We start from the raw sequence: 26,867 nt of genomic DNA, 5'->3' as shown, positions 1-26,867 counted from the left end.
TCTTTTCCTCTTCCACTCCTACTTTCCCTCTACCTTTTTGCTTTTCTAAGTCTAATAGGGACAAGTGGATAATCGAGTTATTATCCCACACATATACAAAATATCCCTGAAACAGCACCAGGGGGAGCCTGATGATGTCTGGAGTTTCCAAGAATAGGTAACAACAGCCTTCTCCACTGGGGAAGTGTTGCCTATTCGAGTTTATGAGTGGTGTGAGTTGAAGGAGTTACTGTCCCTTTCATTTTTCTACACAGTTTCTTTTCCTCTTCCACTCCTACTATTACTTTCCCTCTACCTTTTTGCTTTTCTAAGTCTAATAGGGACAACTGAATAGTCCAATTATTATCCCACACAAATACAAAATAGCCCTGAAATGGTGCCGTCTGAGAATAAGTAACATTAGTCTTCTCCTTAGGTGAAGCGTTACTTATTCAAAGTAGTGCAAGTCTCATATACAATAATTTGCTTGAGGTTTCTCAGGCCTTGTTTCCATGGAGAAACATGTCTAGTTCTGGATGAAACAGAATTCATAGACAGCAACTGGGTTAGGCAACAGCAGTTGCTGTCTATGAATTCTGTTTGGAACTAGCAGACTTTTGAAGGCTGTATGGAAACATGATTTGGTCTTGGTAATTTATACCCTTTAAGCAAAAAAAAAAAAAAAAAGTTTGTCAATAAATTAAAAAAAATAATGTACAGAATGAAATTTATACATTGTTTTCAATCATACCTTTATGCTTGCTGAATACATTCACTATTTTTTTTTTCAATGAGCACTGAAACCCATGGGTTTGTTTCTTTTTCTCCTTCTTTAGATACACTTTTTTATTCTGCACAAAAAAGGAAAAAATTATAATTCAGACAACCTTAGGTAACACTTATGATTATACCCTCAACATTCTTGGTTTTTTGTTATCAAGCAGAACTCTTTTACAAGAAAAAAAAAAGCATATCCATGTATCTTGTTATAAAACTATACATCTATGGACCCATTATGAATCACCATATTGCAAAAAAATAACTAACAGTTAAGGACATACACATTAAAAATAATTGTAAACAGATTCAAGCCATAGATGTTAAAAGAAGGTAATGTTGTTGTTGGAGTGGGGTTTAATAGTGCAAGGGCTACTACAGCCAAATTGCGCCTGTTACTTTGGTCTAGAAGTGACTGTATATATCATAGGAAATAAGTCTAAAAGTGACTGTAGACGTTAATCATTTTCAGGTAAGTAAAAAGGTTCTGAGAAACTGCTACAATCTCCAAGTATATGGGATAGTTGTAGAGGTTTTTGTAAATTAAGCTGTTATTTGAAACATGCAATTCTAACTGAATGGTAACGTGCACACACAATTAGGATATGCTTAACTGTAAGTAGGGAGCTACAGTGTAAGCAAAGTGGAGGATCTTCTCCTAGCAGTAAAAAGAGGTGCATTAGATGTGTATGGCCAATTCGTGCTCTTGCAAGCATGACCTCTTCGTGCCTGTTTAGTCTGAAACTGGATCTCCACAACTGTGGATTCTGTCTTACCTCAAGAAGTTTGTTTCCTGTCTGGGTATGCCACATTTCATACCACATCTCAGTACACATCTGTTGTACGATTGGTTTCAAATCAGAGTACGGAACTGAGATGGAGTCAAAGCAAGCAGGGTGCTTTGCAGCTTCGTCTGCACGCTCATTTCCTGGAATTCCGACAGAGGATATCCAGAATGGCAGAATTTCACAGTCAGCTTCTTTTCATTGCGGTTACCTAACTGTGATCTGATTTGTGTGAGAAGTGGATGGGAATGTTGTAGTTTATTCTGTAAGGCACTCACTGCACTTAGTCTGTATATATTATGACCTGGGTTTTTAATAGGTCATTAAGGAGAAGCCATTTTTATTGCATAGAGTTCAGCTATAAAAACACTGAATTCAATTGGTAACTGGACAGAGACAGTGAACGTAGGAAGGACCAATGCAGCTCCTACAGATGTCAGTTTTTGAGCCGTCTGTATATACACGAAGAGAGAGTATTGGCCAATGCATGAGCATCATGTAACTGTTTTAAGATTTTGATTCGATAGGGAGTATTTTCTCCACTGAAGAAAGGAGTTATCACATAGAGGTATATATATTGCCCATGGTGCTTGGTACTGCATCTGCAGCACGAGATATATTTCCAAGATAGATGTTCCAGCATTGCATTAGCTCCTGTAGTCGGATGACAGCAGGTTTGTTTTCATTTGGTTTACTTTTATAGAAGTTTGCCCACTGAGGTTCAAAGAGATGTCCAGATGGGGTGATAAGGGATGCTATGTAATTTGACTGCATAGCTAAGAAGCAATACTTTTCTCCTAAGATGTAGTGGAGGTACATTGGCATTTATAGACAGACTTCACACTGGGGATGTCTTAAAGGCTCCTAAAGCAATCTTGAGAGCACTATGCTGCACAAGATTGAGCCGAGCCAAGCCAATGCTGTCTTCTGAGCAGAATCATAAACTGAGGCTCCATATTCTAGACAAGATCTTATCAAGGTTCAATACAGGTGTAAAAGCGTGAAGCGATCAGCTCCCCATGCCACAGAAGAGAACTTTGAGCATATTCATTTTTTTCATGGTGATCCATCTCCATTTCTTCCTTTGTGGATACTTCTAGAACTGATCCTTTGGATGTATTTATCATTTCTCTGTTCAGCTTCCAGTCTTTGTCAGACCTATAGCAGTCAACTCCTCAGGTGCTGATTTTTATATTTGGTCTGAGGGAATTGAAACAGTGTTCACTGTTCTTTTCTGTTTTCAGGATTTCAAGCCATTTAACATTGTTTTCACCTGTACTGAAAATAATTTATTTTGCAGTGTGAAAATTTTGGTTTGGACTTCAATTGATTTATGCTTGATCATTGCTTATTGCTCTGTCATACAGTGTTACATATTTCTGAATTAGTTTTTCTTGCTTCCATTTTTCACATTTTTTTAAAAGCTGGGTGTTTTGCCCCCTTGCAACTGGAAAATTAAGATTACTGAAGCAATCAATTGTAGTTATATCTGTACATTGTGAAATCACTGACAGTGCAGTCTTTAAAATAATAATTGGCACAGATGGATGTGTTTCTGCACACCATTTGAGAGTGCCCAAACATCTGGCATTTAAAGTAGCACAATCTATTTGTTATGTACTGTCAGTGATCTCACAGTCTTTAAAATCATAATTGGCACAGATGGATGTGTTTCTGCGCACCATTTGAGAGTGCCCAAACATCTGGCATTTAAAGTAGCACAATCTATTTGTTATGTACTTATTCTCATCACCCCCTTAAGAGATACCACTTAAACTCGTCGGGAGATTAAGATATTGTAGGTTGTTACAACTACTGATATTCCTCCAAAAAGTTGTTGCTAACAACTTGAGGGTTTTCACTGAAGTTAGCTGTTTCCACTAATACATCCCCAGATCTATAGCAACACAATGACTCGAGGGATCTACTAGGCCTCAAGTTTTTTTTGAATCGCAAGTAGACATTGATCCCAATCTGTGATCACCTGTTCCACGTATGATGAGATATGTCAAAAGTTTTTGTGGAATCATATCTATGTTTTTGCCTTAGTACTTTCTGAATTATCTGTATATTTTTTTACATGGGAGCTTTCTCTTGAAGTCCTGTAGGAGTAGTAATTTTACTATGTTTGATCTTTCGGCCCTGGTAGTGTTACTTTATTCTCCCATGTGGGGGGCAAGAGCAGTGCCACTTATCAAGCAAGTAGCGATTGGGTTAGATTAGTAATGAGAGAGAGAGAGAAAAGAAAGGCAAGTTTACTTTCTGTGCCTTCACTTACTACTTGTAAAATGTTGTTTTATTAAAGTAAAAGATAGTTAAAGATCAAAATTAAGTAACCTGGAAATTTACTAAAAAGTGCTAATAAACTGCTGGGAATTGCTTAATCACAAATTAACTGGTACCCACAGTAGCTTGGGGGAGGGCAGGCTTTATCCTCCAGATTTCTAGGCCCAACATTAGTAGGAGTAGTTTAAGAATAGGAAAGGTAACTTTTTATTGAAACATTGCTGACTACTTGTGGTCAATAACTGAAGTTTAGTAACAAAACAAAGAGTGCTATAAATGATAACTAAAATATAACTTTAGGGGAACTACTGGAGCACTCTGAATTGCTTCATCGCTTAAGAAAAATGCTTGGCTTTGGTTCTCTTCACAAATGACTGCAATACAAATTAAATCAGTATAGCACAAGGGATAAGTTACTGTTATTGATAAAGGGATGGACAAGTGGCAGAAGACATATGGTTATTAATAGGCACTGTCTTCTTGGACCAATATTGTTAGTGGAACACCTTGGAGTTCAGCATTGGGCCTGATATGCTTATGCCAATGATACTGTTTTAGGCATATCAATTTTAAGTTTGCCGATGATACAAAAGTGGGCAGCATGATTAATGACTGATCAGGGTATGCTTCTCCAGCGGGAGCTGACTAAATTAAGCAGATGGGCTAAAAAGTGACAATTAAGTTTAAATATTGAAAAATGAAAGGTGCTACATTTGGACAACAGTAATCCCAGAATAAAATATCAACTGCATGGTACTACACTCAAGGTGATTAAAAACCAAGGAGAATGAAAAAACCTAGGGCTAATTGAACTGTAATAGCATTGGAAAATTATGCAAGAAAGCAAGCTTATGCAGCATTAGGATCCTGTCCATCCTCTAATAGTTTGTCTAGTTCTTCCTTGAATTTATTCAAACTACTTACTTTTACAACAACCAGATGGAAATTTATTCCAACAATAAATGACCCACTGACAAAGCAAATGTCTAACCACTCATCCTCAATTTCAATGTGTCAACCCCACATGTGCTCAATTTGTGTCACCCTTACATGTGATTACTTCTCTGAATACCATTTAGAATTTGCTGTCAGTAACACCAGCTGGTCCCACTGCACAGAATTTAAAAACAGTTTGTATATAGTTCTCTCTGAACAAGTTCTCAGAGCAGCACAGACAGGCTGCTAGAACAGCTTCAGTGATCCTTCAACAATATAAAAGCTGCTAGAACAGCTTCTGGGATTCTTCAAGGCTTGCCTTCACCTGAATGATGTAACTGCATATAACTCATACATAATGAGCAAAAGAAAATCAACATCAGGTTTCAGAGACACCACTTCAAGCTGAACATTTAGTGCAGTTTCATGATCAATTTCATTTTTATTTGAATGAACATGAACTAAATCAAATCCAAAATGCTTAGCTAAGGAATGTTGTGCCTGAAGCCCAACATTATCTCAAATCTGCAGAAAAAATTCACAAAAGGACAAAATAATCTTAGTGTACTTTGAATGCATTTTAATCAAGCTCATTTGCTAAATCTTTATGATCAGCTGAAAACAAGTTCCCAAGAAACTAGTTTTCAGCTGACAGATTGGTAATATTAATTCAAATTAATTTTGAATTAAAACAATATCTGAACTTACTTTTTGCTGTTCCAAGTTATTTGGTCCTAATTTCACTTCATTTGTTTGTAGATGAAGTTGCACAGCAGCTAAAGTATACTCGATAACATTCAAATCTACTGTTATATTTCTTTCTGCACTAGATCTGAAATTATAATTAGGTTGCTAAATTCCAAGAATATTTTTAATAGAAGAAACTAAACTTGGCTAATAATGATAATAACTCCTAATTCTAAAATACCTCTAGGAGCTAAATAATGATATTATATTTGCATATTAAAACCATCTAAAAACTATATGAAACTAAACTTCAATAAAACCTTTAGTTGTACTGTACCATTGAAATCAAACCAATTAACAAATTCACTGCATCAATGCATAAGCATTCAACAACTGGAGTCTTGCATGCATTACAGCACAATACTCCAGCATAAAATCACACTTCCACAGCAGCCAGCATTCTCTTATGCATACAGGAAATAATTCTTAAGCAGTCAAATATTAGTGGTGTAAAAGTAAAGGTACATGAAATGAATGGCTTGATTCAGGCAGCATAATGAACTTGGGACTATTAGCATCAACAATTAGTTTTTGTATAGTATATCTATGTATATGTACATAGCATAATCTTTTGATAAACTTCAGTTTTGTTACAATTTACAGTGCTCAGCCCACATTAAATTTTAGAAACCATTATTTAAAAATAATTGGAATGTTGGGGATTTTGAAATTTTGTTCTCAAGATTCCAAAAATTATGGCACATTGAATGGATCTCTCAAACGTGGGGGGCAACAAACATGTCAAAAATCAGAGTGGCATTCAGTCCCTGCACTTTGGTTTTTTGGCCAAAAAACTTGTTTACCTTCTGCTAACAAATGTCTGCTCTCCAGCTTTCTGAAAGTCAAAAATTTGCAGCTATGTTCTGCCTTGGTGGCTTCCACCCTCCTGAAACCTAAGGAAATAATGCAAATCACATTATCCAACTACTTTGTACATCAGAGATTTCAGATTCTAGGATGGGAGCAGCAGTGACAGAACACTGAATGAAACAAAACAACTCTTTTCTGATCAAAAAAAATTTTTAACAAAAAAAAAAAAAAAGTACAAAATTAATAATAAATTAAGTGGGTTTTTTTTTTTTTTTTATGAAAATCCCAAACACGAGAGGTATTAGAACCTATAGTCAGTGGCGGATTTCCACATGTGCACACCTGGGGCCTCTTAAATCGAGGGGGCCTCAAATTTCAGGTCTCGAAAAAAAAAAAAAAAAAAAAATTTGTTTCATTTAAAATTTTTTACACTCATCTTTATTACCGTTACTGAATAAAACTATAATTTAAGATGAGAAATTAGTAAACTCCTTTGCGAATATCCCTACATATTATATGAAATATCTATGCGAACTAAGTGAATCTGAAGTAGAATACATATTATCATTAATGCTTAAACGCATTTTCAGTTTTTTCGTAGTGGAGTGAAGGACCCTGTGACGATATTGCTCAAGAAACGATATTTGATTTGTTCGCAGAGGCAACTCAAAACTATTCGCAACTAATTGGGAACCAATAAGCAAGCACAGAAGTCTTTTAAAGCCTCTGAAATCACTACTGCGCTGGCTCACATGTAATGGAGCATAGTCTTTTTTAATAGCTTTCGGAACTAACATATCACTCACGAATCTGTTACAAATTACTAGTGTGGTGTGGTTGGTGTTTTAGTGTAGGAGTATTTTTGTTTTGTTATCAAGTAAGTATCTGTAATATCTTATGTATTGTTTATGTATTTATCAAAACTGAATTGTTTGATGAGGCGTGACATTCATAGCAAGTGATAATTGGGAATTAATTTTTTAATTCCCAATTAATAAAATATGTACGAAAGAATTGCGCAACCAAAATGATTAAAACCGCAACACCAAATCTAGAGCACATGCTATAGTAAAAAGGTGCACGTAGAATGCACACTGTAGTGGTACCGAAAATATTTAGAAGGGGGCCTCAAAATTGAATTGCGCCTGGGGCTTCTCAAGTGCTAAATCCGCCACTGCCTATAGTACTTAGTACCGAGCTTGGGTTGGAAATTAGGATGAAACAAGACATTTTTTGACATTAGATTTGAACTTCTGAAGACTAATTTTCAGGAAATAACATATGAAGGAAGGTTGTTCAAGAAAACTGCAGCTGAATGAATAAACAGGGAAGTTAAAAAGTTGGTTTTGTAAGTTTGAAGTTGGACAATAAATGGATGTTGGCTGGTGACGGCATGTGTTCGGACTGTTCTGAAAGAGAGCAGCAATTATAGAAGCCAAATCAGAAGAACAGTGCTCATGAAAGTATCTGTAGAAAAGGCATGTAGCAGAAACAGTACGTCTATCAGACAGCGAGTGGAGACTGTTAGAGATGAATCATTAATTAACCTAACTGTCCTCTTCTGAACAGAATCTAGAAGCCTCAGAGAGGGTTTGGAGGCACCACCCAGATGTGGGAACAATATTCCATGGTAGGGCGGATTTGCAATTTGTACAGAGTGAACAACTGTTTGTAAGAAGAGTAACACCGAGAGCAAAAGAGAAAACCAAGTTTTTTTAGATGCAGAGGAAGCAATATTTGTAATGTGCTTGTGCCAAGAGAGATTAGAAGTCAGGGTAATCCCAAAAGAGATATATCATCTTGCCTAGAAATTGAAGTGTCACCAAAGATAAGCATAGCAGCAGAAGAAGAATCCTTTTTGCAAAATATAAGACAAGACTGAGTTTTAGAAGGATTGAAATCAACTAAGTTGTCTTTGCCCCACTGGAGAATTACCTGGAGATTGGCATTTAAGGAATTGATAGTGGATATTCGAGGAGTTGAAACTGATTGAGCAGGGCAAGGTTTCTCGAAATATAAAGTGGAATGCAATGTGCTATCATCAGCAAAACTATGGATACGATTTCCAGCCAATGAAAGAAGGTCATAATATACAAGAGTGAGGGAAAGAACTGAACCTTGGGGGACACCAGCATTAGTGGAGAAGTCAGAAGACAGAGCCATCCACCATCAACCTCAGTGAGCAATCAGAGAGAAAACTATAACCAATTACAAAAAAAGCAGTAGGCAAACCATAAAATGGAAGCTTGTTTAGAAGACTTATGCCAAACACAATCGAAAGCCTTTGAGATGTCAAGAGCAACTGCTTGTGTTTCAAACTCTTCCATTGAATTTGTCCATAAATGGATGATATAAGCCAGAATATCACCACTGGATTGAGACTGATTGAATCCAAACTGGTGATCATTAATCAGATGGAAGGTTTCTAGGTAGTTTAAGAGTTGGCGGATAATTGATTTCTCCATTAATTTAGAAAGAGTAGAAGTAATTGTAATGGGAAGATAATTGGATAGGAGGGATTTGTCACCCATTTTAGAAACTGGCTGGATATGAGCAAATTTCCAAGCAGAAGGAAAAACACCTTTGGAATAAGAAAGTGAAAAAGGTGGCAAAGAACAGGAGTAAGTTCAGGAGCACAGGTTTTGAGAACAAGTGGAGAAATACCATCAGGACCTGGAGCTTTCTTAGCATCAAGATTCTTCAAAATCCTTCTGACAGAAGACCACAGGAGACATGTGATAATTTACCACAGGTGGTAAATTATCAAGCAACTCAGAAACCTATGGCAGATATAAGCTAGTCTGTAATCAGGTCACAAATGAGGTTAGGCAGGCAAAGGCTGATTATGAGAAATCTTTGGCAAAGGATGCTAAGAAAAAACAGCAAGGATTTTCTACATTCACACAGGTGGAGTTATTAAGGTTTGAAAATGGCAGAAGGTTATCAAATTTTAGCAGGGTGCTTAATGATTTTGTAATAACTGAGAGCAAAGTGGAGGAGATATTGTTGAAGCTAAACATAAGAAATGATGATTGTTTTCTACATCAGCATGTTTGGGAGGCAACTAGAGGGAGTAATACTCTTGATCTGATTATCAGTAGTGATTCTTCATGCATTAAGAATCTGCAGATAAAGGAACCACTAGGTGGCAGTGATCACAGTGTGCTGAAGTGGGATATACTTAAAGAGGTAACTACCATCAGGGGTAAAGGGAAGGGTTTTTGCTTTAGCAAAGGCGACTACTATGGTCTGAGACAGTATTTAAATTCTATACAGTGGGACCAACTGCAAATTCAAAATGGGAAGCATTCAAAGAACTTATCTTGAAGGCTACTAGGCTTTACATACCAACTAAGAAATATTGTTCAAGGTCTAAGTGGATGTCAGATGAACTAATGAGACATATGGCAGAGAAGAAAAATGCATGGGATACATACAAATTAACACGTGACACAGAAGCCTATGATAGATACAAGTTGATCTGTAACCAAGTTACAAAGGAGGTTAAGGCAGGCAAAGGCAGATTACGAGAAATCTTTGGCAAAGGATGCCAAGAAAAAAACAGCAGAGTTCTTTACTTAAGTAAAATCTAGAAGGAAGGAGATAAATCAGATTGGTCCGCTTGATATCGATGGTTCAACTGTTGATGATCCTGCTCAGGTAGCTAACAAACTAAATGAATATTTTGCATTGACATTCACACATGAGGAGTTATTCAGCGAGGGAAATGCCAGAGGTGTATTCAACTCTGACAGTAAGCTAGATAATCTTGTAATAACTGAGGGTACAGTGGAGGAGAAATTGTTGAAGATAAACACAAGAAAGGCACCTGGGGTGGATGGGATCTATCCAGTTATATTAAAGGAGGCAGCAAAGGAAGTAAGCAAACCCTTAACCATAATTATGAGAGCTTCCTTGGACTCAGGGGAGGTACCCATGGACTGGAGATGTGCAAATGTGACCCCAATTCACAAAGGAGGATCAAAGGCTGACACAAGTAATCATAAACCTGTGAGTTTAACTTCTGTTCCAGGAAAATTAATGGAGGCACTGATTAAAGAAGCACTGCAGGATCATCTAGACAAGACTTCAGTTATAGCTCGGACACAGCATGGTTTTGTTAAGGGAAAGTCTTGCCTGACCAATTTGATTAGATACTATGATGCAGTCACAAAAGAACTGGATGCAGGGAATAACTTTGATATTATATATTAGGATCTTAGAAAGGCTTTTGATACTGTTGCACATGGAAGACTGTTGCACATGGAAGACTGCTGCACAAATTGGAGCAGTGTGGCATTGGAGGCTTGATTTGATTTGATTTATGGTGCATTGGCAGCTAAGGCCATAATGGCATTGGAGGCAAATTGCTGTTATGGATAAAGGGATGGTTGAGGGGGAGAAGACAGAGTGGTAATCAATGGATGCTACCCATCGTGGACTAATGTTATTAATGAAGTCCCTCAGAGTTCAGTGTTGGGTCCATTATTGTTTTCTATATTTATAAATGATATTGATGGTATATCAAGCTTAAATGTCCAAGTTTGCAAGATGGTATATCAAGCTTAAATGCCCAAGTTTGGTGGAAGACTTACATCCCTTGTTGTGGAAGTTGATAGCACAAATAAATTTAAAGCTCAGCTGGACAGGTATTTCAAACGAACGGAGGAGTGAAATGGAATATTTTTTTTTTTTTTTTTTTTTTGGCTGATGCTGCATAAGCTTGCTTTGTTGCATCATGTGCCTCTACTAATGCTAATAACCTCAAAAGTCATCAGTCATACTGCATGATGGAAGAGATGGGGAAGGTTTGACCAGAACTTAGCTCTAAACTATTTGTAAAGTATATTAGCAAAGGCACATGATGCAAGAAAGTTTATATAGCATCGGCAAAAAAAAAAAAAAAAAAAAAAAACCACTTCATTTCATCCCTCTGCTCGCTCCAAATGTTTGTCTAGTTCTGCCTTGAATCTATTTAAGCTATCAACTTCTTACATCGACAGATGGAAATTTGTTCTGGCAATCAACCACCCACTGGCTAAAGGCAAACCTCTGCACATCTATCCTAGAACTGTCTTTCTTCAATTTGAATTTATGCCCTCTCAGGCAATTATTCCAAGCAACAGGAAGAATCCATCAGCATTCAGCATGCTCAAATCATTCAAGGCATTATACACCTCAATCATATAGAAAGAAATGAAGTATAGGTAAGCATGACAGTAAATTCATCTTTAAGACAAGTTCTCTGGTTTTGTTTCAAAGTCACAATACATGTTAGCATGTTCAATATACATTTCTTATCAACTACTATTTTATTATTTATTTATTTATAATGAACTCTTTACAAGAAACTTATCTTAATTTTTTTTCACTACAAACACCTCATTCTAATTTACAAAAAACTTAATACCATAATAATATAATGTATCCTGTTACCTTAACAGGATACATTATACTAAAATGTATCCTGTTAAGGTAAGGGGACATCAGTCCTGAATTTACAGTTCCTTCTTTAATCAACTATAAAATGTCCTATGAAATTCAACATAGTCATATTTTGTTTAAATTGTGTCCACCTATTTCTGTGTACATTTCCTTACAGACTACACAATTCATTTATCTGGTCACAAATGTCTAATAGAAAGCATAAGCCTAAATGGGCAGTTTGTTTTTAAGACTGAAGTAAAAAAAATTAAGTGGATTTGTTTATCTTCCCTCCTTTCCCAAGGCTACCTACTAGGTTTCTCTCTGTTCCTTGGCTAAGTAGGTTGCTCCTCCCTCACTGCTTTCAAGATCAAGAATTTCCAGTTCTGCAACACCGATCACCTTGGGATGATCCAAACTCTCATCCCCACTACCCTGGAGAAGATGTCTGATTTCCTCATATAATGACCATTGGATCAGCTTTTAGACTACTAGCATAGCATCCTACTTTGTGTTTCAAAATTACAACTGGAATATAAAACCAGGATGCCAAATCATATTTTCACAACAATGCTCAATTCCATACTCCTTTTCTCTGCGCACACTCTTCTCCTCGTAATTATATCTAACTGAATTTCTTATATTTAATTTTTTCTTCGTGCACCTAGCAATTTCTCACTTTTTCATAACATCCTTCTCAGAGATAATATGGGCTGGTCCTAATAGGTGTGGGTATGTTTTCACAAGACTTATGGTCCACTTTCCCATAGGTTTAAGGCACTCCTCAAACTGTTCTTTTTTCCTAAATGAATGGAAACTCCCAGCTTTGTTCTTTTCAGCAATTTGCCAGATTAGACCCCACCCCACACACAACAATTATTCACCACCTCACAAAAAAAGCCTGTTATCCCATAGCTATCACTCTTATCCCTCCCCCTCCTCATGAACTCCAATAATCTGCTTTTAATAACAATAAAAACTAATCAATACATCGTTATCAACATCTACTGCCACTACCGATAACACGCCCTATCTGTTTACCGAGAATGCAGGATGAAACTGCAGTAGCGGGAAACGAGTTTGCCCGGTAAGTTTTCCTGAAGTTTTCTGTGATTCTCATGTTGGCTTTCTTTACCTTCGCCTCCAAATTTACTCAATGTCAGTTTTATAATTTCACATTTCATCATATATTAAGGCAAGACTTAAATTCTTATGTAAAACAATTTGCTTTATATCACAAATATTATTACTAACTCAATAAAGAAAGTAACCTTTTCTGCATTACTAAAACACATAAGATTCTCAATTATGGGTTTAATTTTTCTTAAGTTTACTTTTTCTACAACTATCAATAAAACAATATTCATATTTACAGATAGCACATTTTAAATTCAAACAAAGCTTGTAAAGATCAATCTTTATGGCAGTTTAACACTTTCACTGCTGGCTTTTCTGATGACAGTTTTGATTGAGTCAATCTGGATTGGAAATGGCAATTCTTCTCACTGTGACTGAATTATTGCAGGTGCTTAGTCACCTAGCAAGAGACTAGGCACCTGAGAGGTGATCTGACTGATGTGTTTAAGGGTTTGAATGGATTGAGCAAGCGCAGTGGTGATGGGATTCTTCTTTTGCTCAGCCCACCCACATGAAAGGGCACAAATTCACACTAAGGAAGGATGGTTGCAGAACAGATGTGTGGAAGTTTGCCCTTAGTCAATGGATGGTTGATTGCTGGGAAAACTTCATCTGTTTTTGAAGTTGATAGCTTAAATAAATTCAAAGACTATTGGGGGAATGAACTAGACAAAATGACTAGAATGAACTAGACAAATTGGGGGAATGAACATAATTCCTTCCAATAGTTAGAGGGAATTGTGACACCTCCCAATAGTGGGGTTTTTTTTTTTTTGGCTGATGCTGTATAAGCTTGCTTTTTTGCATCATTTGCAGCTGCTAATGCTAATTAATCAGCCTCCAGTGAAGGGTACCTGACAAAAATATTCAGTTTTTCCTTCTCTCAAAGTGGAAGAAAAAGTTAGTAGGGTGGATTTTAATGCACTTGGGTTCCTTCCACCTACATTAAAATCTGAAACCATACATTTGCATTCAGGAAGCAGTGAATGTGTTAACAGCTAATAGAAATAGAAAAACCCTTGAATTTATAAAGGAAAAAGTACTAATCAGCATTGGAAATTTGATTGGATAATATTTAAAAATCAAATTCTATTTAGATATTAAAATGAGAACTGAATTTACAGTTATTTGCAAAAAAAAACTTAAATTATAAATTTAGAACTTACTTCACATTGTCTGATGTATCTTCTGACTGTGTATAATTATGTACACAGGGAGAACCTAGCATTTTAGGAATTGTGACTTTTAAAAAATCATGATCTAATATAGCAGCAATAGTCGGACGGTCACAAGGATCTTTCTGAAGAAGACTAGCGATTAATCTACTTGCTGGTTCTGACAAGGTATTAGGAATAGAATATCTGTTGCTACTTATCCGGGCATATGTTTCATTGATGGTTGAAGTTTCAAAGGGTGGCTGTCCAACCAACATAGCATACCTATAAAGGAGAATTAAGTTAATGACTAATATATGGCTCAAATTTTTAATACCACATGAAGTTGAAAAAAAAAAATGGCTGTAGAACTAACACAGAACAATTGAATAAAAATTAAATACAGCGAAACCTCAGTAATTTGGACTCCTTTATATGTCAGACCACTTTTTTTTTATCTAAGTATTTTATGTGGAATAGAAATTTTCCACAAAAAAGTATTTAATGATTCAATTAAATACTTCTTTCAAATTAATTTCAATCACTTTTTTTTATAAGTATAAGTTAAATCATTCAAAAGTAAAAAAATGAAATGCAAATGAAAACAGACGTTTTTATTCTTTAAAAACGTCCCTACCCATCCTTCCAAGGAAATTTTATCATGTGATGACTGGCAATATCAACTGCCTTTCCTTACATCCAAGTACCATAAACCCTCATACAACCTATGGAACAGGGAGTCTTGTTAGTTTAACAACACATCAGCAGCTGTGGTTACACCGTACACAGGGTGTGAGGTAACCACTGATTGTAAATATGGTAAAAGTGTGCACAATTTTCCAAATACTAATAAATGCTAATTTGTTTCAGATAACAGAAGACTTTTCAGCTTTTTATTATTATTTATAATGGTGCAAGGAAGCCTGAGGCTCATGCTGCACCCAGCAAAAAAAAAAAAAAAAAAAAAAACAAGTTACCTTCAGAGTGAGAAAGACAGACAAAAGTAGAAAGGAATCACAAAGAAAGAGAAGAATGATGATATCCAGCTTTAATTCAGTCAGGATCAATGAGATCATGACCAAAACCTGTGATGAGGATCGGGAGAATTCTTGCTTGGTATGCATGTTCATAGGTTGAACAGTCTACTAGGATGTGATAAATAGTAAGGACCATATTACATGCACACAGCAGAGGTGTTTTTATTATTATTATTATTAGCCATATGGTGCAAGGAAGCCCGAGGCTTAGGCTGCACCAGACAAAAAAAAAAAAAAAAAAATTTGGAATTACCCGGAGAGAGAAAGAAGTAGAAGGGAATCATCAAGAAAAGGAAGAATGATGATATGAAGCTAAGGCCCCTTGGGTGTGCCAAGCCAATACTCACCAGATGTGAGCCCCTGGATTTACTCTGCTCTAAGCAGACGTGAATGAGTAACATGTATGTTCTATTCATAGTCCAGCCAGTGTGACTTCTTGCTAGTTTGTTCATAGGCTATAGAGACATGGTTTGATACATTGTAATTTGTTAATTTTACATTGTCAGGTTAGCTGCCAGATGTTTGCAACTGTTTCAGATTATCTGTTTAAAGTCCTTATATGGTATCTTACTTCCTTGGTGGTGTGGGAACTGCTTTAGCATTATCAGCTACTTTGTTTTCCAACGTAACCCACCCATCCCCCAGCAACAAAAAGGATGAAATTTGAATACTGCTCACTGATAGTGACATGCAGTTGTAAAATATTCTCTTTGGAAGGCTGGTTTTTGCACAAATTCTGTAATTTAAAACTACACTCTGGTGGAGTCAAGTCCAACGTGCAGGAAGACATTTTGCTATTGTTGCAATGTTGTCAACTGTCAAATTCAGGCTTACTGATAATTATTGGATTTGTATTCTCTTAAAGGTCTACTGATTAAGAGGTGGTTATGACATCATGTCTCCCAGTGCGACATAAATAATATTGACCGGTGCAGTTGTTCAGGTAGAGATGTATTTTCACCACATGCTGCAATATTAGTTATAACCTCATGAGGAAATTCATGTGCTTCAACATATGGGCTGTGAATTGGGGATGTGCAAAAGGCTACAAAAAGGGATGCATATAGCAGTGGGGTGAAGTGGATAAAGCTGATGAGGAGCAATAGGTCTTGTTAAATTCTTATTATTATTCTAAGTGCATATGATGCAAGAAAGCAAGCTTATAAAACATCAGAAAAAAATATATAAAACTTCCCCATCACTTGTCTATCCCCTCCAATAATGTCCAGTTGTTCTTTAAATTTATTTACACTACCACTTCCACAAAAAAAAAGACAGAAGTTTGTTACAGCAATCAACCACCCACTGGCTAAAGGCAAACTTCTGCAACCATTTTCAATTTGAATTTATGACCCCTCATGTAAGAAGTCAGAGAACAAAGAATTCCATCAGCATTGATGCTTGCTAAATCCATTCAAAGCCTTAAACACCTTAATCAGATCACCTTGCAAGTTCCTAGACACTGAAATTTGCAGAACTGAAGCCTTTCTTGGTAAGACCACCCCCTTTTGCTCCATTCATCAATTTCACTGGCCTACTCTGCACTCAGTCCATCACAACTACATCCTTCCTAAAATAAGGATTCAGACTTATATGCAGCAATCAAGAGAGGGTCTAACCATTGCCCTATATAATGGGATAATAACCTCTCTGATAAGAGTTCCTGCATACCATTGACTGGTATGTCAATGGTATGCAGGAACCCCAACAGCTGTTCTGGTAGCCTATCTGCATTATTCAGAATACTTACATCTAAACAATTATCCTCCCCCAAGATCTTTTTAATTTTCCACTACCTTCATAGTAGTACAAAACAGTTATGTTATGGAAATAACATGCATATGTCAACATTAAACATCAACTGCCATTTCTCAGCTGATCTGCTTAAATGTCATATCTTGTTGCAGTAGCATATCCTGATTACAGTCATTAACCAAACTGCCACCCTTAGCATAATCTGGAAACTTGGACAGAAACCTGATATATCTTCAACATCATTAATAAATACAGAAAACAACAAAGGGCCCAGAGATGAACCAGAGTTCTTCAACTAATCACATTAATCCATGAATAACCACTGTCTTTTTCCACTCAAGCATCCCTTTATTCATAGCAATAACTTGCCCTTAATACCAACACTGCTCCACTTGCCAATTTGTACAGCAGTCTTATGTGCTATGATACTTTATGCAACAGTATAAAAGGGTTTCCTGAAATCAAATTATTTTTTTGCACACAGTTCTTGGTTACTGCATCATAGTATTCAATCAGATTGGTCAGACAAGACTGCCCCTTAACTAATCAATACAGCAAAGTTGCATTCTGTCCAGATGGTCCTGCATTACTTCTTTAACCAGAAACTTTCTGTGCAACAGAAGATAAGCTAACAGGTGACTCAACCATTTCATCCACCTTTGTAAACTGGAGATAAATTTGCACTTCTTGAGTCCATTCCTATTTAAAATTTGATATTGGTAACTTCGTAAGTTAGTCTCGCCATACAGCATTTAAAAACACCGAGTCCACTGTAGTCATCTTTATGAAAGCAAAATCCCTTCCCTTCGTTCTTGACAGCAGTTATATTTTTAAATAAATCCCACATCAATACACAATGATTACTACCACCTAGTGGTTCTTTAGCATTAGCATTTGTAGAGACATATGATGCAAGAAACCAAGCTTATAATACATCATCACCCTAAAAAAAAAAAAAAAAAAAAAAAAAAAAAACTCTCCCATTTCACCCCTCCATTCGTTCCAAGTACCTGTCCAGCTCAGCCTTAAATTTATTTAGACTATCAACTTCCACAACAAAGGATGGAAGTCTATTCCACCAACCAACCACCCGCTGGCTAAAGGCAAACTTCTGCACATCTATCCTACATCTGTCTTTTCTCAATTTGAATTTATGCCATCTCAAATGATTATTCTAAGCAAGAGGAGGAATTCCATCAGCATTGAGCATGCTCAAACCTATTCAAGGCTTTATACACCTCAATCAGATCACCTCTCAGGTGCCTAGTTTGCAGACTAATTTGCAAAATTTAAGCCTTTCTTCATAAGAGCACCGCTTCGTTCCATTCGCTAATCTTGTTGCCCTTCTCTGTCCTCATTCCAACAGCTCTACATCCTTCTTAAAATGAGGCCTCCAGACCTGTATACAGTCCTGTATACATGGTGTGGCCTGACCATTGCCTTATATAAGGGGATAATCACCTCCTTATCCCTGGTAGAAAAATTCCTGTATATCATTGACAAGACACCATGAGCTACTCTTGCAGAGCATCTGCACTGCTAAGAAAACTTCAATATCTGCCTGCACAATTACCACCAGGTCCTTTTTGTTCTCTACTACTGTCAGCGTAATACCACAGAGTTGATATGTCACTTTGGGGTTGCTGCTTCCCATATGTAGTACTTTACATTTGTCAATGTTAAACATCATTTGCCACCTCTCAGCCCATCAGCTCAACTTTTCTAGCTCCGGTTGCAGCAGCATGCTGTCAATGTCCTTAACAACCCTGCCAACCTTCATATCGTCTACAAACTTGGACATTAAGCTTGATATACCATCATCAATATCATTTATAAATACAGAAAACAACAATGGACCCAATACTGAATCCTGAGGGACTCCACTAATAACATTAGTCCACGATGAGCAGTGTCCATTGATTACCACTGTCTTCTCCCACTCAACCTTCCCTTTATCCACAGCAGCAATTTGCCTCTAATGCCACACTGCTCCAATTTGTGCAGCAGTCTTCCATGTGCAACTGTATCAAAAGCCTTTCTAAGATCCAAATATATAATATCAAAGTTATTCCCTGCATCCAGTTCCTTTGTGACAACATCATATTATCCAATCAAATTGGTCAGGCAAGACTTTCCCTTAATAAAACCATGCTGTGTCTGAGCTATAACTGAAGTCTCGTCTACAGGATCCTGCAGTGCTTCTTTAACCAGTGCCTCCCTTAATTTTCCTGGAACAGAAGTTAAACTAACAGGTCTATAATTACTTGTGTTGCCCTTTGATCCTCCTTTGTAAATTTGGGTCACATTTGCTCATCTCCAGTCCATGGGTACCTCCTCCTCCTCTGAGTCCGAAATTCTCATAATTATGGCTAAGGGTTTCTTACTTCCTTTACTTCCTCCTTTAATATAACTGGATAGATCCCATCCACCCCGGGTGCCTTTTTATGTTTATCTTAAACTATTTCTCCTCCACTTTCCTCTCAGTTATTATAAAATCACTAGCTCACTGCCAGAGTTTAACTCACCTCTGCCATTCCCCTCCCCTCCTTCAATAACTCCATGTGTGAATGTAGATGCAAAATACCCGTTTAGTTTATTAGCCTCCTGAGCAGGATCATCAACAATTGAACCATCAATATCCAGTGGACCAATCTGATTTATCCCTTTCCTTCTAGAGTTTACATAGGTAAAGAACTCTTTGTTGTTTTTCTTTGCATCCTTTGCCAAGGATTTCTCATAATCTGCCTTTGCCTGCCTAATCTCCTTTGTGACTTGGTTACAGACCAGCTTCTATCATAGGCTTCCATGTCACCCATTAATTTATATGTATCCCATGCCACATGTCTCAGTTCATCTGACATCCATTTAGGCCTAAACCTTGAACAATATTTCTTAGTTGGTATGTAAAGCCTAGTAGCTTCCAAGATAAATTCTTTGAGTGCTTCCCATTTTGAATTTGCTGTTGGTAACATCAGTTGGTTCCACCGTATAGAATTTAAATACTGTCTCAAACCACCGTAGTCACCTTTAGGAAACAAAAACCCTTCCCTTTACCCCTGATGGTAGTTACCTCTGAGTAAATCCCACTTCAGCACACTGTGATCACTGCCACCTAGTGGTTCCTTTATCTGCAGATTCTTAATGCACGAAGAATCACTACTTATAATCAGATCAAGAGTATTACTCCCTCTAGTTGCCTCCCAAACATGCTGATGTAGAAAACAATCATCCAATAAATCCACAAAAGCCTTGCTATTGTGAGAGTGACCAACCCATAAATTCCAGTCGATATCTGAGAAATTAAAATCCCCATTATAAGACACTGATTTACTGGCCCACTATTTCCCTGTACAGTTCCTTATTATACTCAGAGTTATTAGGTCAATAACACACTCCTACTCTCAATTTGGATCTCCCAATGCTTATGTCAACACCAAACTGACTCGAAAATGCACTGTCCAGCAATGTCAACTGGCTTCACTTCCTTGGATTTTTGTGTTTCTTAATTAATAGTATAAACCCTCCTTCCTTCTTATCTTGTCTTGTCTATCCTTCCTGTACACATTGTACTCCCCAAATTCCAGTTCTGCATTCCTTATATCTGTGTGACACCACATCTGATATCCTAACAATATCTGCCTTTGATGTTTTGAGCAATACCTCAAATTCATCAAATTTATTTAGCAAACTCCTAGCATTGGTGTACACGCAAGTGTACATGCACCTGTTCCTATTCTTAGCTAACCTAACACAACCCATGTGTTTACTTGTATCGCAATGACTCCCAGCAGTCTCTGAAATACCCTGCACCTTGTTTTCCAGGCTGCTGTTCATTCCAATAGAAACAGTGCAAGAATCACTTTCACCTCTGCCAGTAGCTACTGTTAATCTATTAGTCCTTGTATTCCCCAAGCTAGCATATTTCCAGCCCACCAAACACTGCCTCGATAGCATCAACAAATATTCTTGCACCCTTTCTATTTAAGTGTATCCCATTCCTGTAGAAGCAGTCTCTCCTGTTAAAAAGTACAGACTGGGCTGAAAAAAATTCTACCCCTTGAGCCTTGCACAATCTTTCCAGGGCAGAATTGATTGACAAGGCTCTCATGATATACTCCCTCCTATCATGTCTGAGCAGAATTGCAGACACTTTCAAATTCAACCCTAATTCACAGATTTTTTCAACAGTGACCTGTACTTGTTAAGTAATTCTGCCAGTCTCCTACTCTTAATATCATTTGCGACAACAGGTACAACAATATCACCCTTTGTGCCCTTAAAAGATTATATCTGCTCTATAACATCATCAACCTTTGCCCCTGGCAGACATGCCGTGGTCCTGTTGCACCTATCCTTATATCCTTTACATAGCATGTTCCCTGTTTCTCTGACAATAGTCACAAACAACTGCTAGTTCCTGTGGGACCAGCGCATTCTGCCTTGGGGGTGTTGCCGCTGTGTTGGGAGATGATCAAGTGCAAGCTCTGGCATTGATGTGGGCAGCTGAGAGCTTGATGGGCCCCTCAATTTAGATCCTTCGAGGGCATCCACCCTGTCCTTCAAGCTCTCATATAGGCCCATAACAACGCTGAGTTGTCGCTTCATTTCCTCACATTCCTTATACCACGCATGCACACAAAGACATCCCTCTTGGCAATATCATGTCCCATACCTGATTGCTCCACAAAATCAAGCAAGCAGTGCATTTTAAAAGGCTGTGATTCAGAGTGCATCTGCCCCTCAGTTCTCCCTTGAGCCACAGCACTCCATTTAGCTTGAGCCTTTTGCTTTGCTGCTAGGCACCTCCATAGCCAGGTGGGCAGGAGCGGCAGTGCATAGCACACGCTTCTTGATTAGACCGGGGTTCGAGCCCATGATCACCAAATATGGAGGATGCAGAAAGGTCAGGGAATGACCACCGCATATCCTCAGAGCAATATGGCCTTAGTGCTAATGCTCCTAAAAACCAAATAAACAAACAAACAGCTTTGCTGCTCTGGTCTGAATCATGATTCTGATTCAATTTCAATACAAAATTATAACCCTAAACTTGGATCCCAACACAGTTGTAACATTATATATATTTTTTTAAATGTCAAGTATTATCTTTGGGTTTCTTTATATAAGTTCCATATCAAGTTATGTATTAATTAGATTTTACGAACGTAACATAATTAAGTCATATGTATTTAATTAAAAGTACAATTTAATTGACAACGAAGTTCAACAAGATTAATAAATTTACTGATTAATTTATCATATTATATACTATACTAAGCTAATGCTATCTAGTTCGGGATATAACATTGTATCGTATAACAATGGCGGCAAGTTACTAACGGTAAATCTACGGACACTTAAATATTAATTAAGTTTCAAAATCTCGCTGTCTCAATTCAGAATAAATCAAGGATCTTGCCTAGGCCTATAAGCTACTTACAGAAAATAATGTAATATAACAATTGGTCAATAAAGCGGCTAACTATAGCTAAAAAACTTCCGGTTCGCCGGCTCTGCAAAATTTGTAAAACACGTGGATTGGATACCCTTACCGATAACTAAGTAATAACGTACAAAATCTCTATCTATGTTAAAATTTAAACTAAGTATCGTAACTAGGAATATAGACTACTCTAGAAAATAAGTTAATATGCCAATTCAAGTTAATAAAACAGAAAAAAACTTTATGGTCCTCAGCCATAAAAACTTCGCCTGCATATCAGTACTTTTATCTGCATAGCTTTCTCTCATTGCCTCTAACAAGCTAGTGTAGAAAATAGTCTATTAAACCAACAAGTTTTGATACTGTGAGTGATCAACCCCAAGTTCCAGTCAATATCTGGAAAATTAAAATTCTCTCATTAACTCACTTAAAACACTTTCATTAACATAGCCATTTGGGTGTGTGTCAATGAAAACATCGAACAAAAGATTAGAACACTACCTATAGTACTTAGTACTGTGTGCAGACAAAGTTTAGAAGACTGAAGATACCTTTGACATTAGACTTGAATACTGCAGATTGTAGATTTCAGAAAAAACATGTGAAGGAAGGTTCTTCCAGTCAAAAGAAACTGAAGGGATAAATTAGACAGAAATGTTTGTTCTGCGAGTTTGAAGTTGGACAGTAAATGGATGCTGACTGGTTCAGACTGAACCAAGTGAGGGAATTACAGATACCAATTCAGAAAAATAGGGCCCTTGAAATATCTATAAAAAACTGAACATGTCTGAGACAGAGTGGAGAGATTTTGTAAGCAATAAGTCATTAATTAACCAGACTGCCCTCTTTTGAATGAAGTCAAAGCCTGAGAGATGTTTTAGGAGTGCCACCTCAGACGTAGATATTTTTACAGAGTAACTTTTTAGAACAAAAGTATCACTGAGAGCAAAAAAGAATCCAAATGTTTTAGAGGCAGACAAAGCAATATTTGAATGTGGTTAATGCTAAAAGATGGCAGAAGTCAGAGTAATCCCCAACTTCTGCTCTTGTCTGGAAATCTGAGTGCTATTGAAGAAAAATGGCAGGACTAGTAGGGTTGTTTTTTTTTTTGTTTTTTTTTAAGACATGGTTGAGTTTTAGGATTGAAATCAACTGTTATCTTTGTCCCATTAGAGAATTACTTCAGGATCAGCATTTAAGGAATTAGTGGTAGATATTCAAAAAGACAAGGCTGTTTTGTAGTGCAAGATTTATCAAACTGGAAGGTAGAATGCAATGTGCTATCAGCAGCAAAACCACGAGTAAGATTTTCAGTCAGTGAAAGAAGATCATTGATATACGAGGGGGGAAGTCAGGTAAAGAAATGAACTTGGGGAACATCACAATTAGCAGACAGAACAATCTACCATCATTCACAGAGAGCAGACAGACAGAAAACTGGATACCCAAGTGGGGAAAAAAAAAAAAAGTTGCCAATCCATATGATGGAAGAAGTCCATAAAGAGCAGTGTACATTAATAACCACACTGTCTTCTCCCACTCAACCATCCATTTATCCTTAGCAGTAACTTGCCCTTAATGCACAGTCTTAAGTGGAAAAGTTTCAAATGCTTTCCTGAAATTCAAGTATATGATTTAAAATTTATTTTTTGCACACAGTTGCTTTGTTTTTCATGTATCCATTCAGATTGGTCAGACAAGATCATCCCTTAACTAATTCATGCAGTATAATTGCATTCTTATTTTCTCTGGAAAAACAGCAGTTTTGCTAACTAGTCTGAAATTACTCAGATTTCTGCTCTTCTGATTCCCCTTTGTGAATTGGGGAAAAATTTACACATCTGCAGACCATTGGGACATCCCTTGAATCCAAGGATGGTCTCATAATTATGGCTAGGGGTTTGCTTACCTCTTTTGCTGCCTACCTTAATATAACTGGATAGATCCAATCCACCCCAGGTGCTTTTTTTTTTTTCTTATGTTAACCTTCAACAATTTCTCTTCCACTTTCCTCTAAGTTATCACAAAATCATTTAGCTCCTTTTTTGAGCTTGAAAAACTTCTGGCATCCACTTCCGTAAAGAAGTCCTAATGTGTGAATGTAAATAGAAAATATCTATTCAGTTTGTCAGCAACCTGAGCAGTGTCATCAAAATTTAAACAACTGACATAAAATGCAAGTCAATGGTTTAACTTTTTATGATATTTTTCAATGTGATTCAACCCTTACTTTGACTATTAATACAACAAAAGTCTTTGCTGCTTTTCTTGGAATTCTTTGCCAAAGGCTTCTTGTGATGTTTAGCTTACATAAGCTCCTTTGTGACTTTATTACAAACTAATTTATATCTACCATAGCCTTCTGCACCACCTGATAGAGTACATGCATGTATATGATGCATTTTTCTTCACTAACACAAGTCTTCTTGGTTCATCTCACATCCATTGAAATCTAATGCCTGGAACAGTATTTCTTAGTTGGTATGAAAAGACTAGTATCTTCTACAATTATTTCATTGAGTCCTTCCCATTTATAAGTTGCTGTTGTAAGATCATTAGATTGTCCCACTCTATAAATTTTAAACTGTCTGAGACCACTGCAGTCACCCTTATAAAAGCAAAAGCCCTTCCCTTTACCATTAACAGTTGGGTAAGTAAATTACATATCAACACACTGACCTATGTCTTTAACCTGAAAATTCTTAATTCAAGAAAAATCACTGCTGATAATCAGATGTTGTTGGGTTTTATTGGCGCATTAGCAACTAAGGCTATAATGTGCCCTGATAATCAGATCAAGATGCTTCGTGTTGCCTCTCTATCATGCTACTGTAAAAAAAAAGAGTAATGCAATAACTCCAAGAAATGTTTTGCTAGTGTGTGAGTGAACAACTCAAGTTCCAGTCAATATCTGGAAAGTTAAAATCCTCAATTATAAGAAATTCGAATTTACCCTATTCTATTTCTCTGCATAGCTGTTTGTTGTACTCATCATGGTCAACAGACATAACACACTCCTACTCTCATTCTTGTTTTTCCCAGTGCTTATGTCACACCAAGCTGATGCAACTTTGCACTGGCCACCAATGTTAACTAGATGTACTGCTTTACATTTAATATGCTTCTTAATTAAGAGCATAACCCCCCCTTTGTCCTGACTGTACACATTGTACTCCCATATTCAAATTCTACATCCCTTATATCTGCATGACTCCATGTTTCCAAAATCATCACATTGTCTGCATTTAGTAACTTATTCAATACTTCAAATTCATTTACTATGCTCCTAGTATTGTATAAGTATACATGTACTTGATGCCCTTAGTTACCCTAACTCTGCTCATACATTTACTTGTTCCATGAATGGAACAAGTAAATATACAAGTTATGTTAAGTGAAAGTGATTCTTTCACCTAACACAACCCATTTTCACCTCTATCTGCAGTTTTCCAACCCAAGTAACACTGCCTCAATGGCATCAGCAAATATTCATGCACCTCTTCCATGTAAGTGTATCTCATCACTGTAAAAACATCCTCCTGTTAACAAGCATAGACCTAATGAGAAAAATTGTATGCCATGAGCCTTGCACATTCTCTCCAGGCCCAAACTGAATTAAAGGCTCTCAACATGTACTCTTTCTTATCGTGGCTGGGCAGGATTGCAGACACTTTCAAATTTAATCCTAACTTGCAACTTTTTCTCAGCATTGCCTTGTACCTGTGAAGTAAGTCCTTCGATCTCCTACTCTTAATATCATTAGTACCAGCATGTACAATATCACCTGTCATACTCTTAAAAGATATCTACTCTATAACACAATCTACTTTTGACCCTGGCAGACATACCCTGGTCCTATTCCACCTTTTTCTTTTGCACAATGTCTCCTGTTTTCCTCTGACAATTTGCATGATTGGAAATTGTCATGAGGGAAAGAGGAACCATTGTACAAAGCTTGCTTTCTTGTATCATTTGCCACTACTACTACTGTAATAATGGAAAATGCAAGAAAGTAAGCTTATATAGCATCAGAGAAGAAAAAAATTCACCCATCTGTATCCTTCAAGGATTTGTCTAGTTCTCCCTTGAATTTATTCATCCTATCCACTTCCACAACAGATGGAAGCCTGTTCCATCAATCACCCACCAACCTGAAGGCAAACTTACACACATCTATCCAGCAACCATCCTTCAACTTGAATTTATGCCCCTCACATGTATAGTTTCAGTAAGGGGAATAATGCCTTTAACATTAAGCTTACTCCATCCATTGAAGGTCTTAAACATCTCTATAAGAGCTTTCTACAGATGCCTAGTCTCCAGATGTTGCAATTTGCAGAAATGAAGCCTTTCTAAGTAGGAGCACCTTTTTGTTCCCTTCAATCTAGTTGCCCTTCTCTGCACTCATTCCAGCAGTTCCACAGGTTCTGGAAGCCTAAAGTTAGGCCTCCAGAACCTGTTTACAGAACTCAAGATGCAGTCTAACTGTGGCCTTGTACAAGGGATCATCACCTCCTAATTTCTGCTAGCAAAGTTTCTATAAATCATTGACAGAACCCCATGAGCTGTTCTAGCAGCACGTCTGCACTGCTCAGAG

The 26,867-nt window shown here is 37.1% G+C and overlaps 1 protein-coding gene across 2 annotated transcripts in view; it reads right to left on the bottom strand.

The window, feature by feature from the left end:
• Positions 1–26,867, bottom strand: part of LOC150087065 (serine/threonine-protein kinase PLK2-like) — a 387,915-nt gene that overhangs the window by 130,043 nt on the left and 231,005 nt on the right. For both annotated transcript variants that reach the window (XM_090372931.1, XM_090372930.1), the window contains 3 exons: positions 14,048–14,320; positions 5,472–5,595; positions 731–830 (listed from right to left, as the gene is read on the bottom strand). In XM_090372931.1, the coding sequence (XP_090229057.1) occupies positions 731–830; positions 5,472–5,595; positions 14,048–14,320 (497 nt within the window). The remainder of the gene's footprint in view (positions 1–730; positions 831–5,471; positions 5,596–14,047; positions 14,321–26,867) is intronic.

This window comes from Mastigoproctus giganteus, chromosome 4 (genome assembly GCF_048544385.1).
Source record: "Mastigoproctus giganteus isolate SK-2022 chromosome 4, ASM4854438v1, whole genome shotgun sequence".
In the NCBI taxonomy this organism is placed as follows: Eukaryota; Metazoa; Arthropoda; class Arachnida; order Uropygi; family Thelyphonidae; genus Mastigoproctus; species Mastigoproctus giganteus.
Note: the sequence above shows the minus strand (reverse complement) of the source record. Positions and strands in the feature narration are given on the sequence as shown.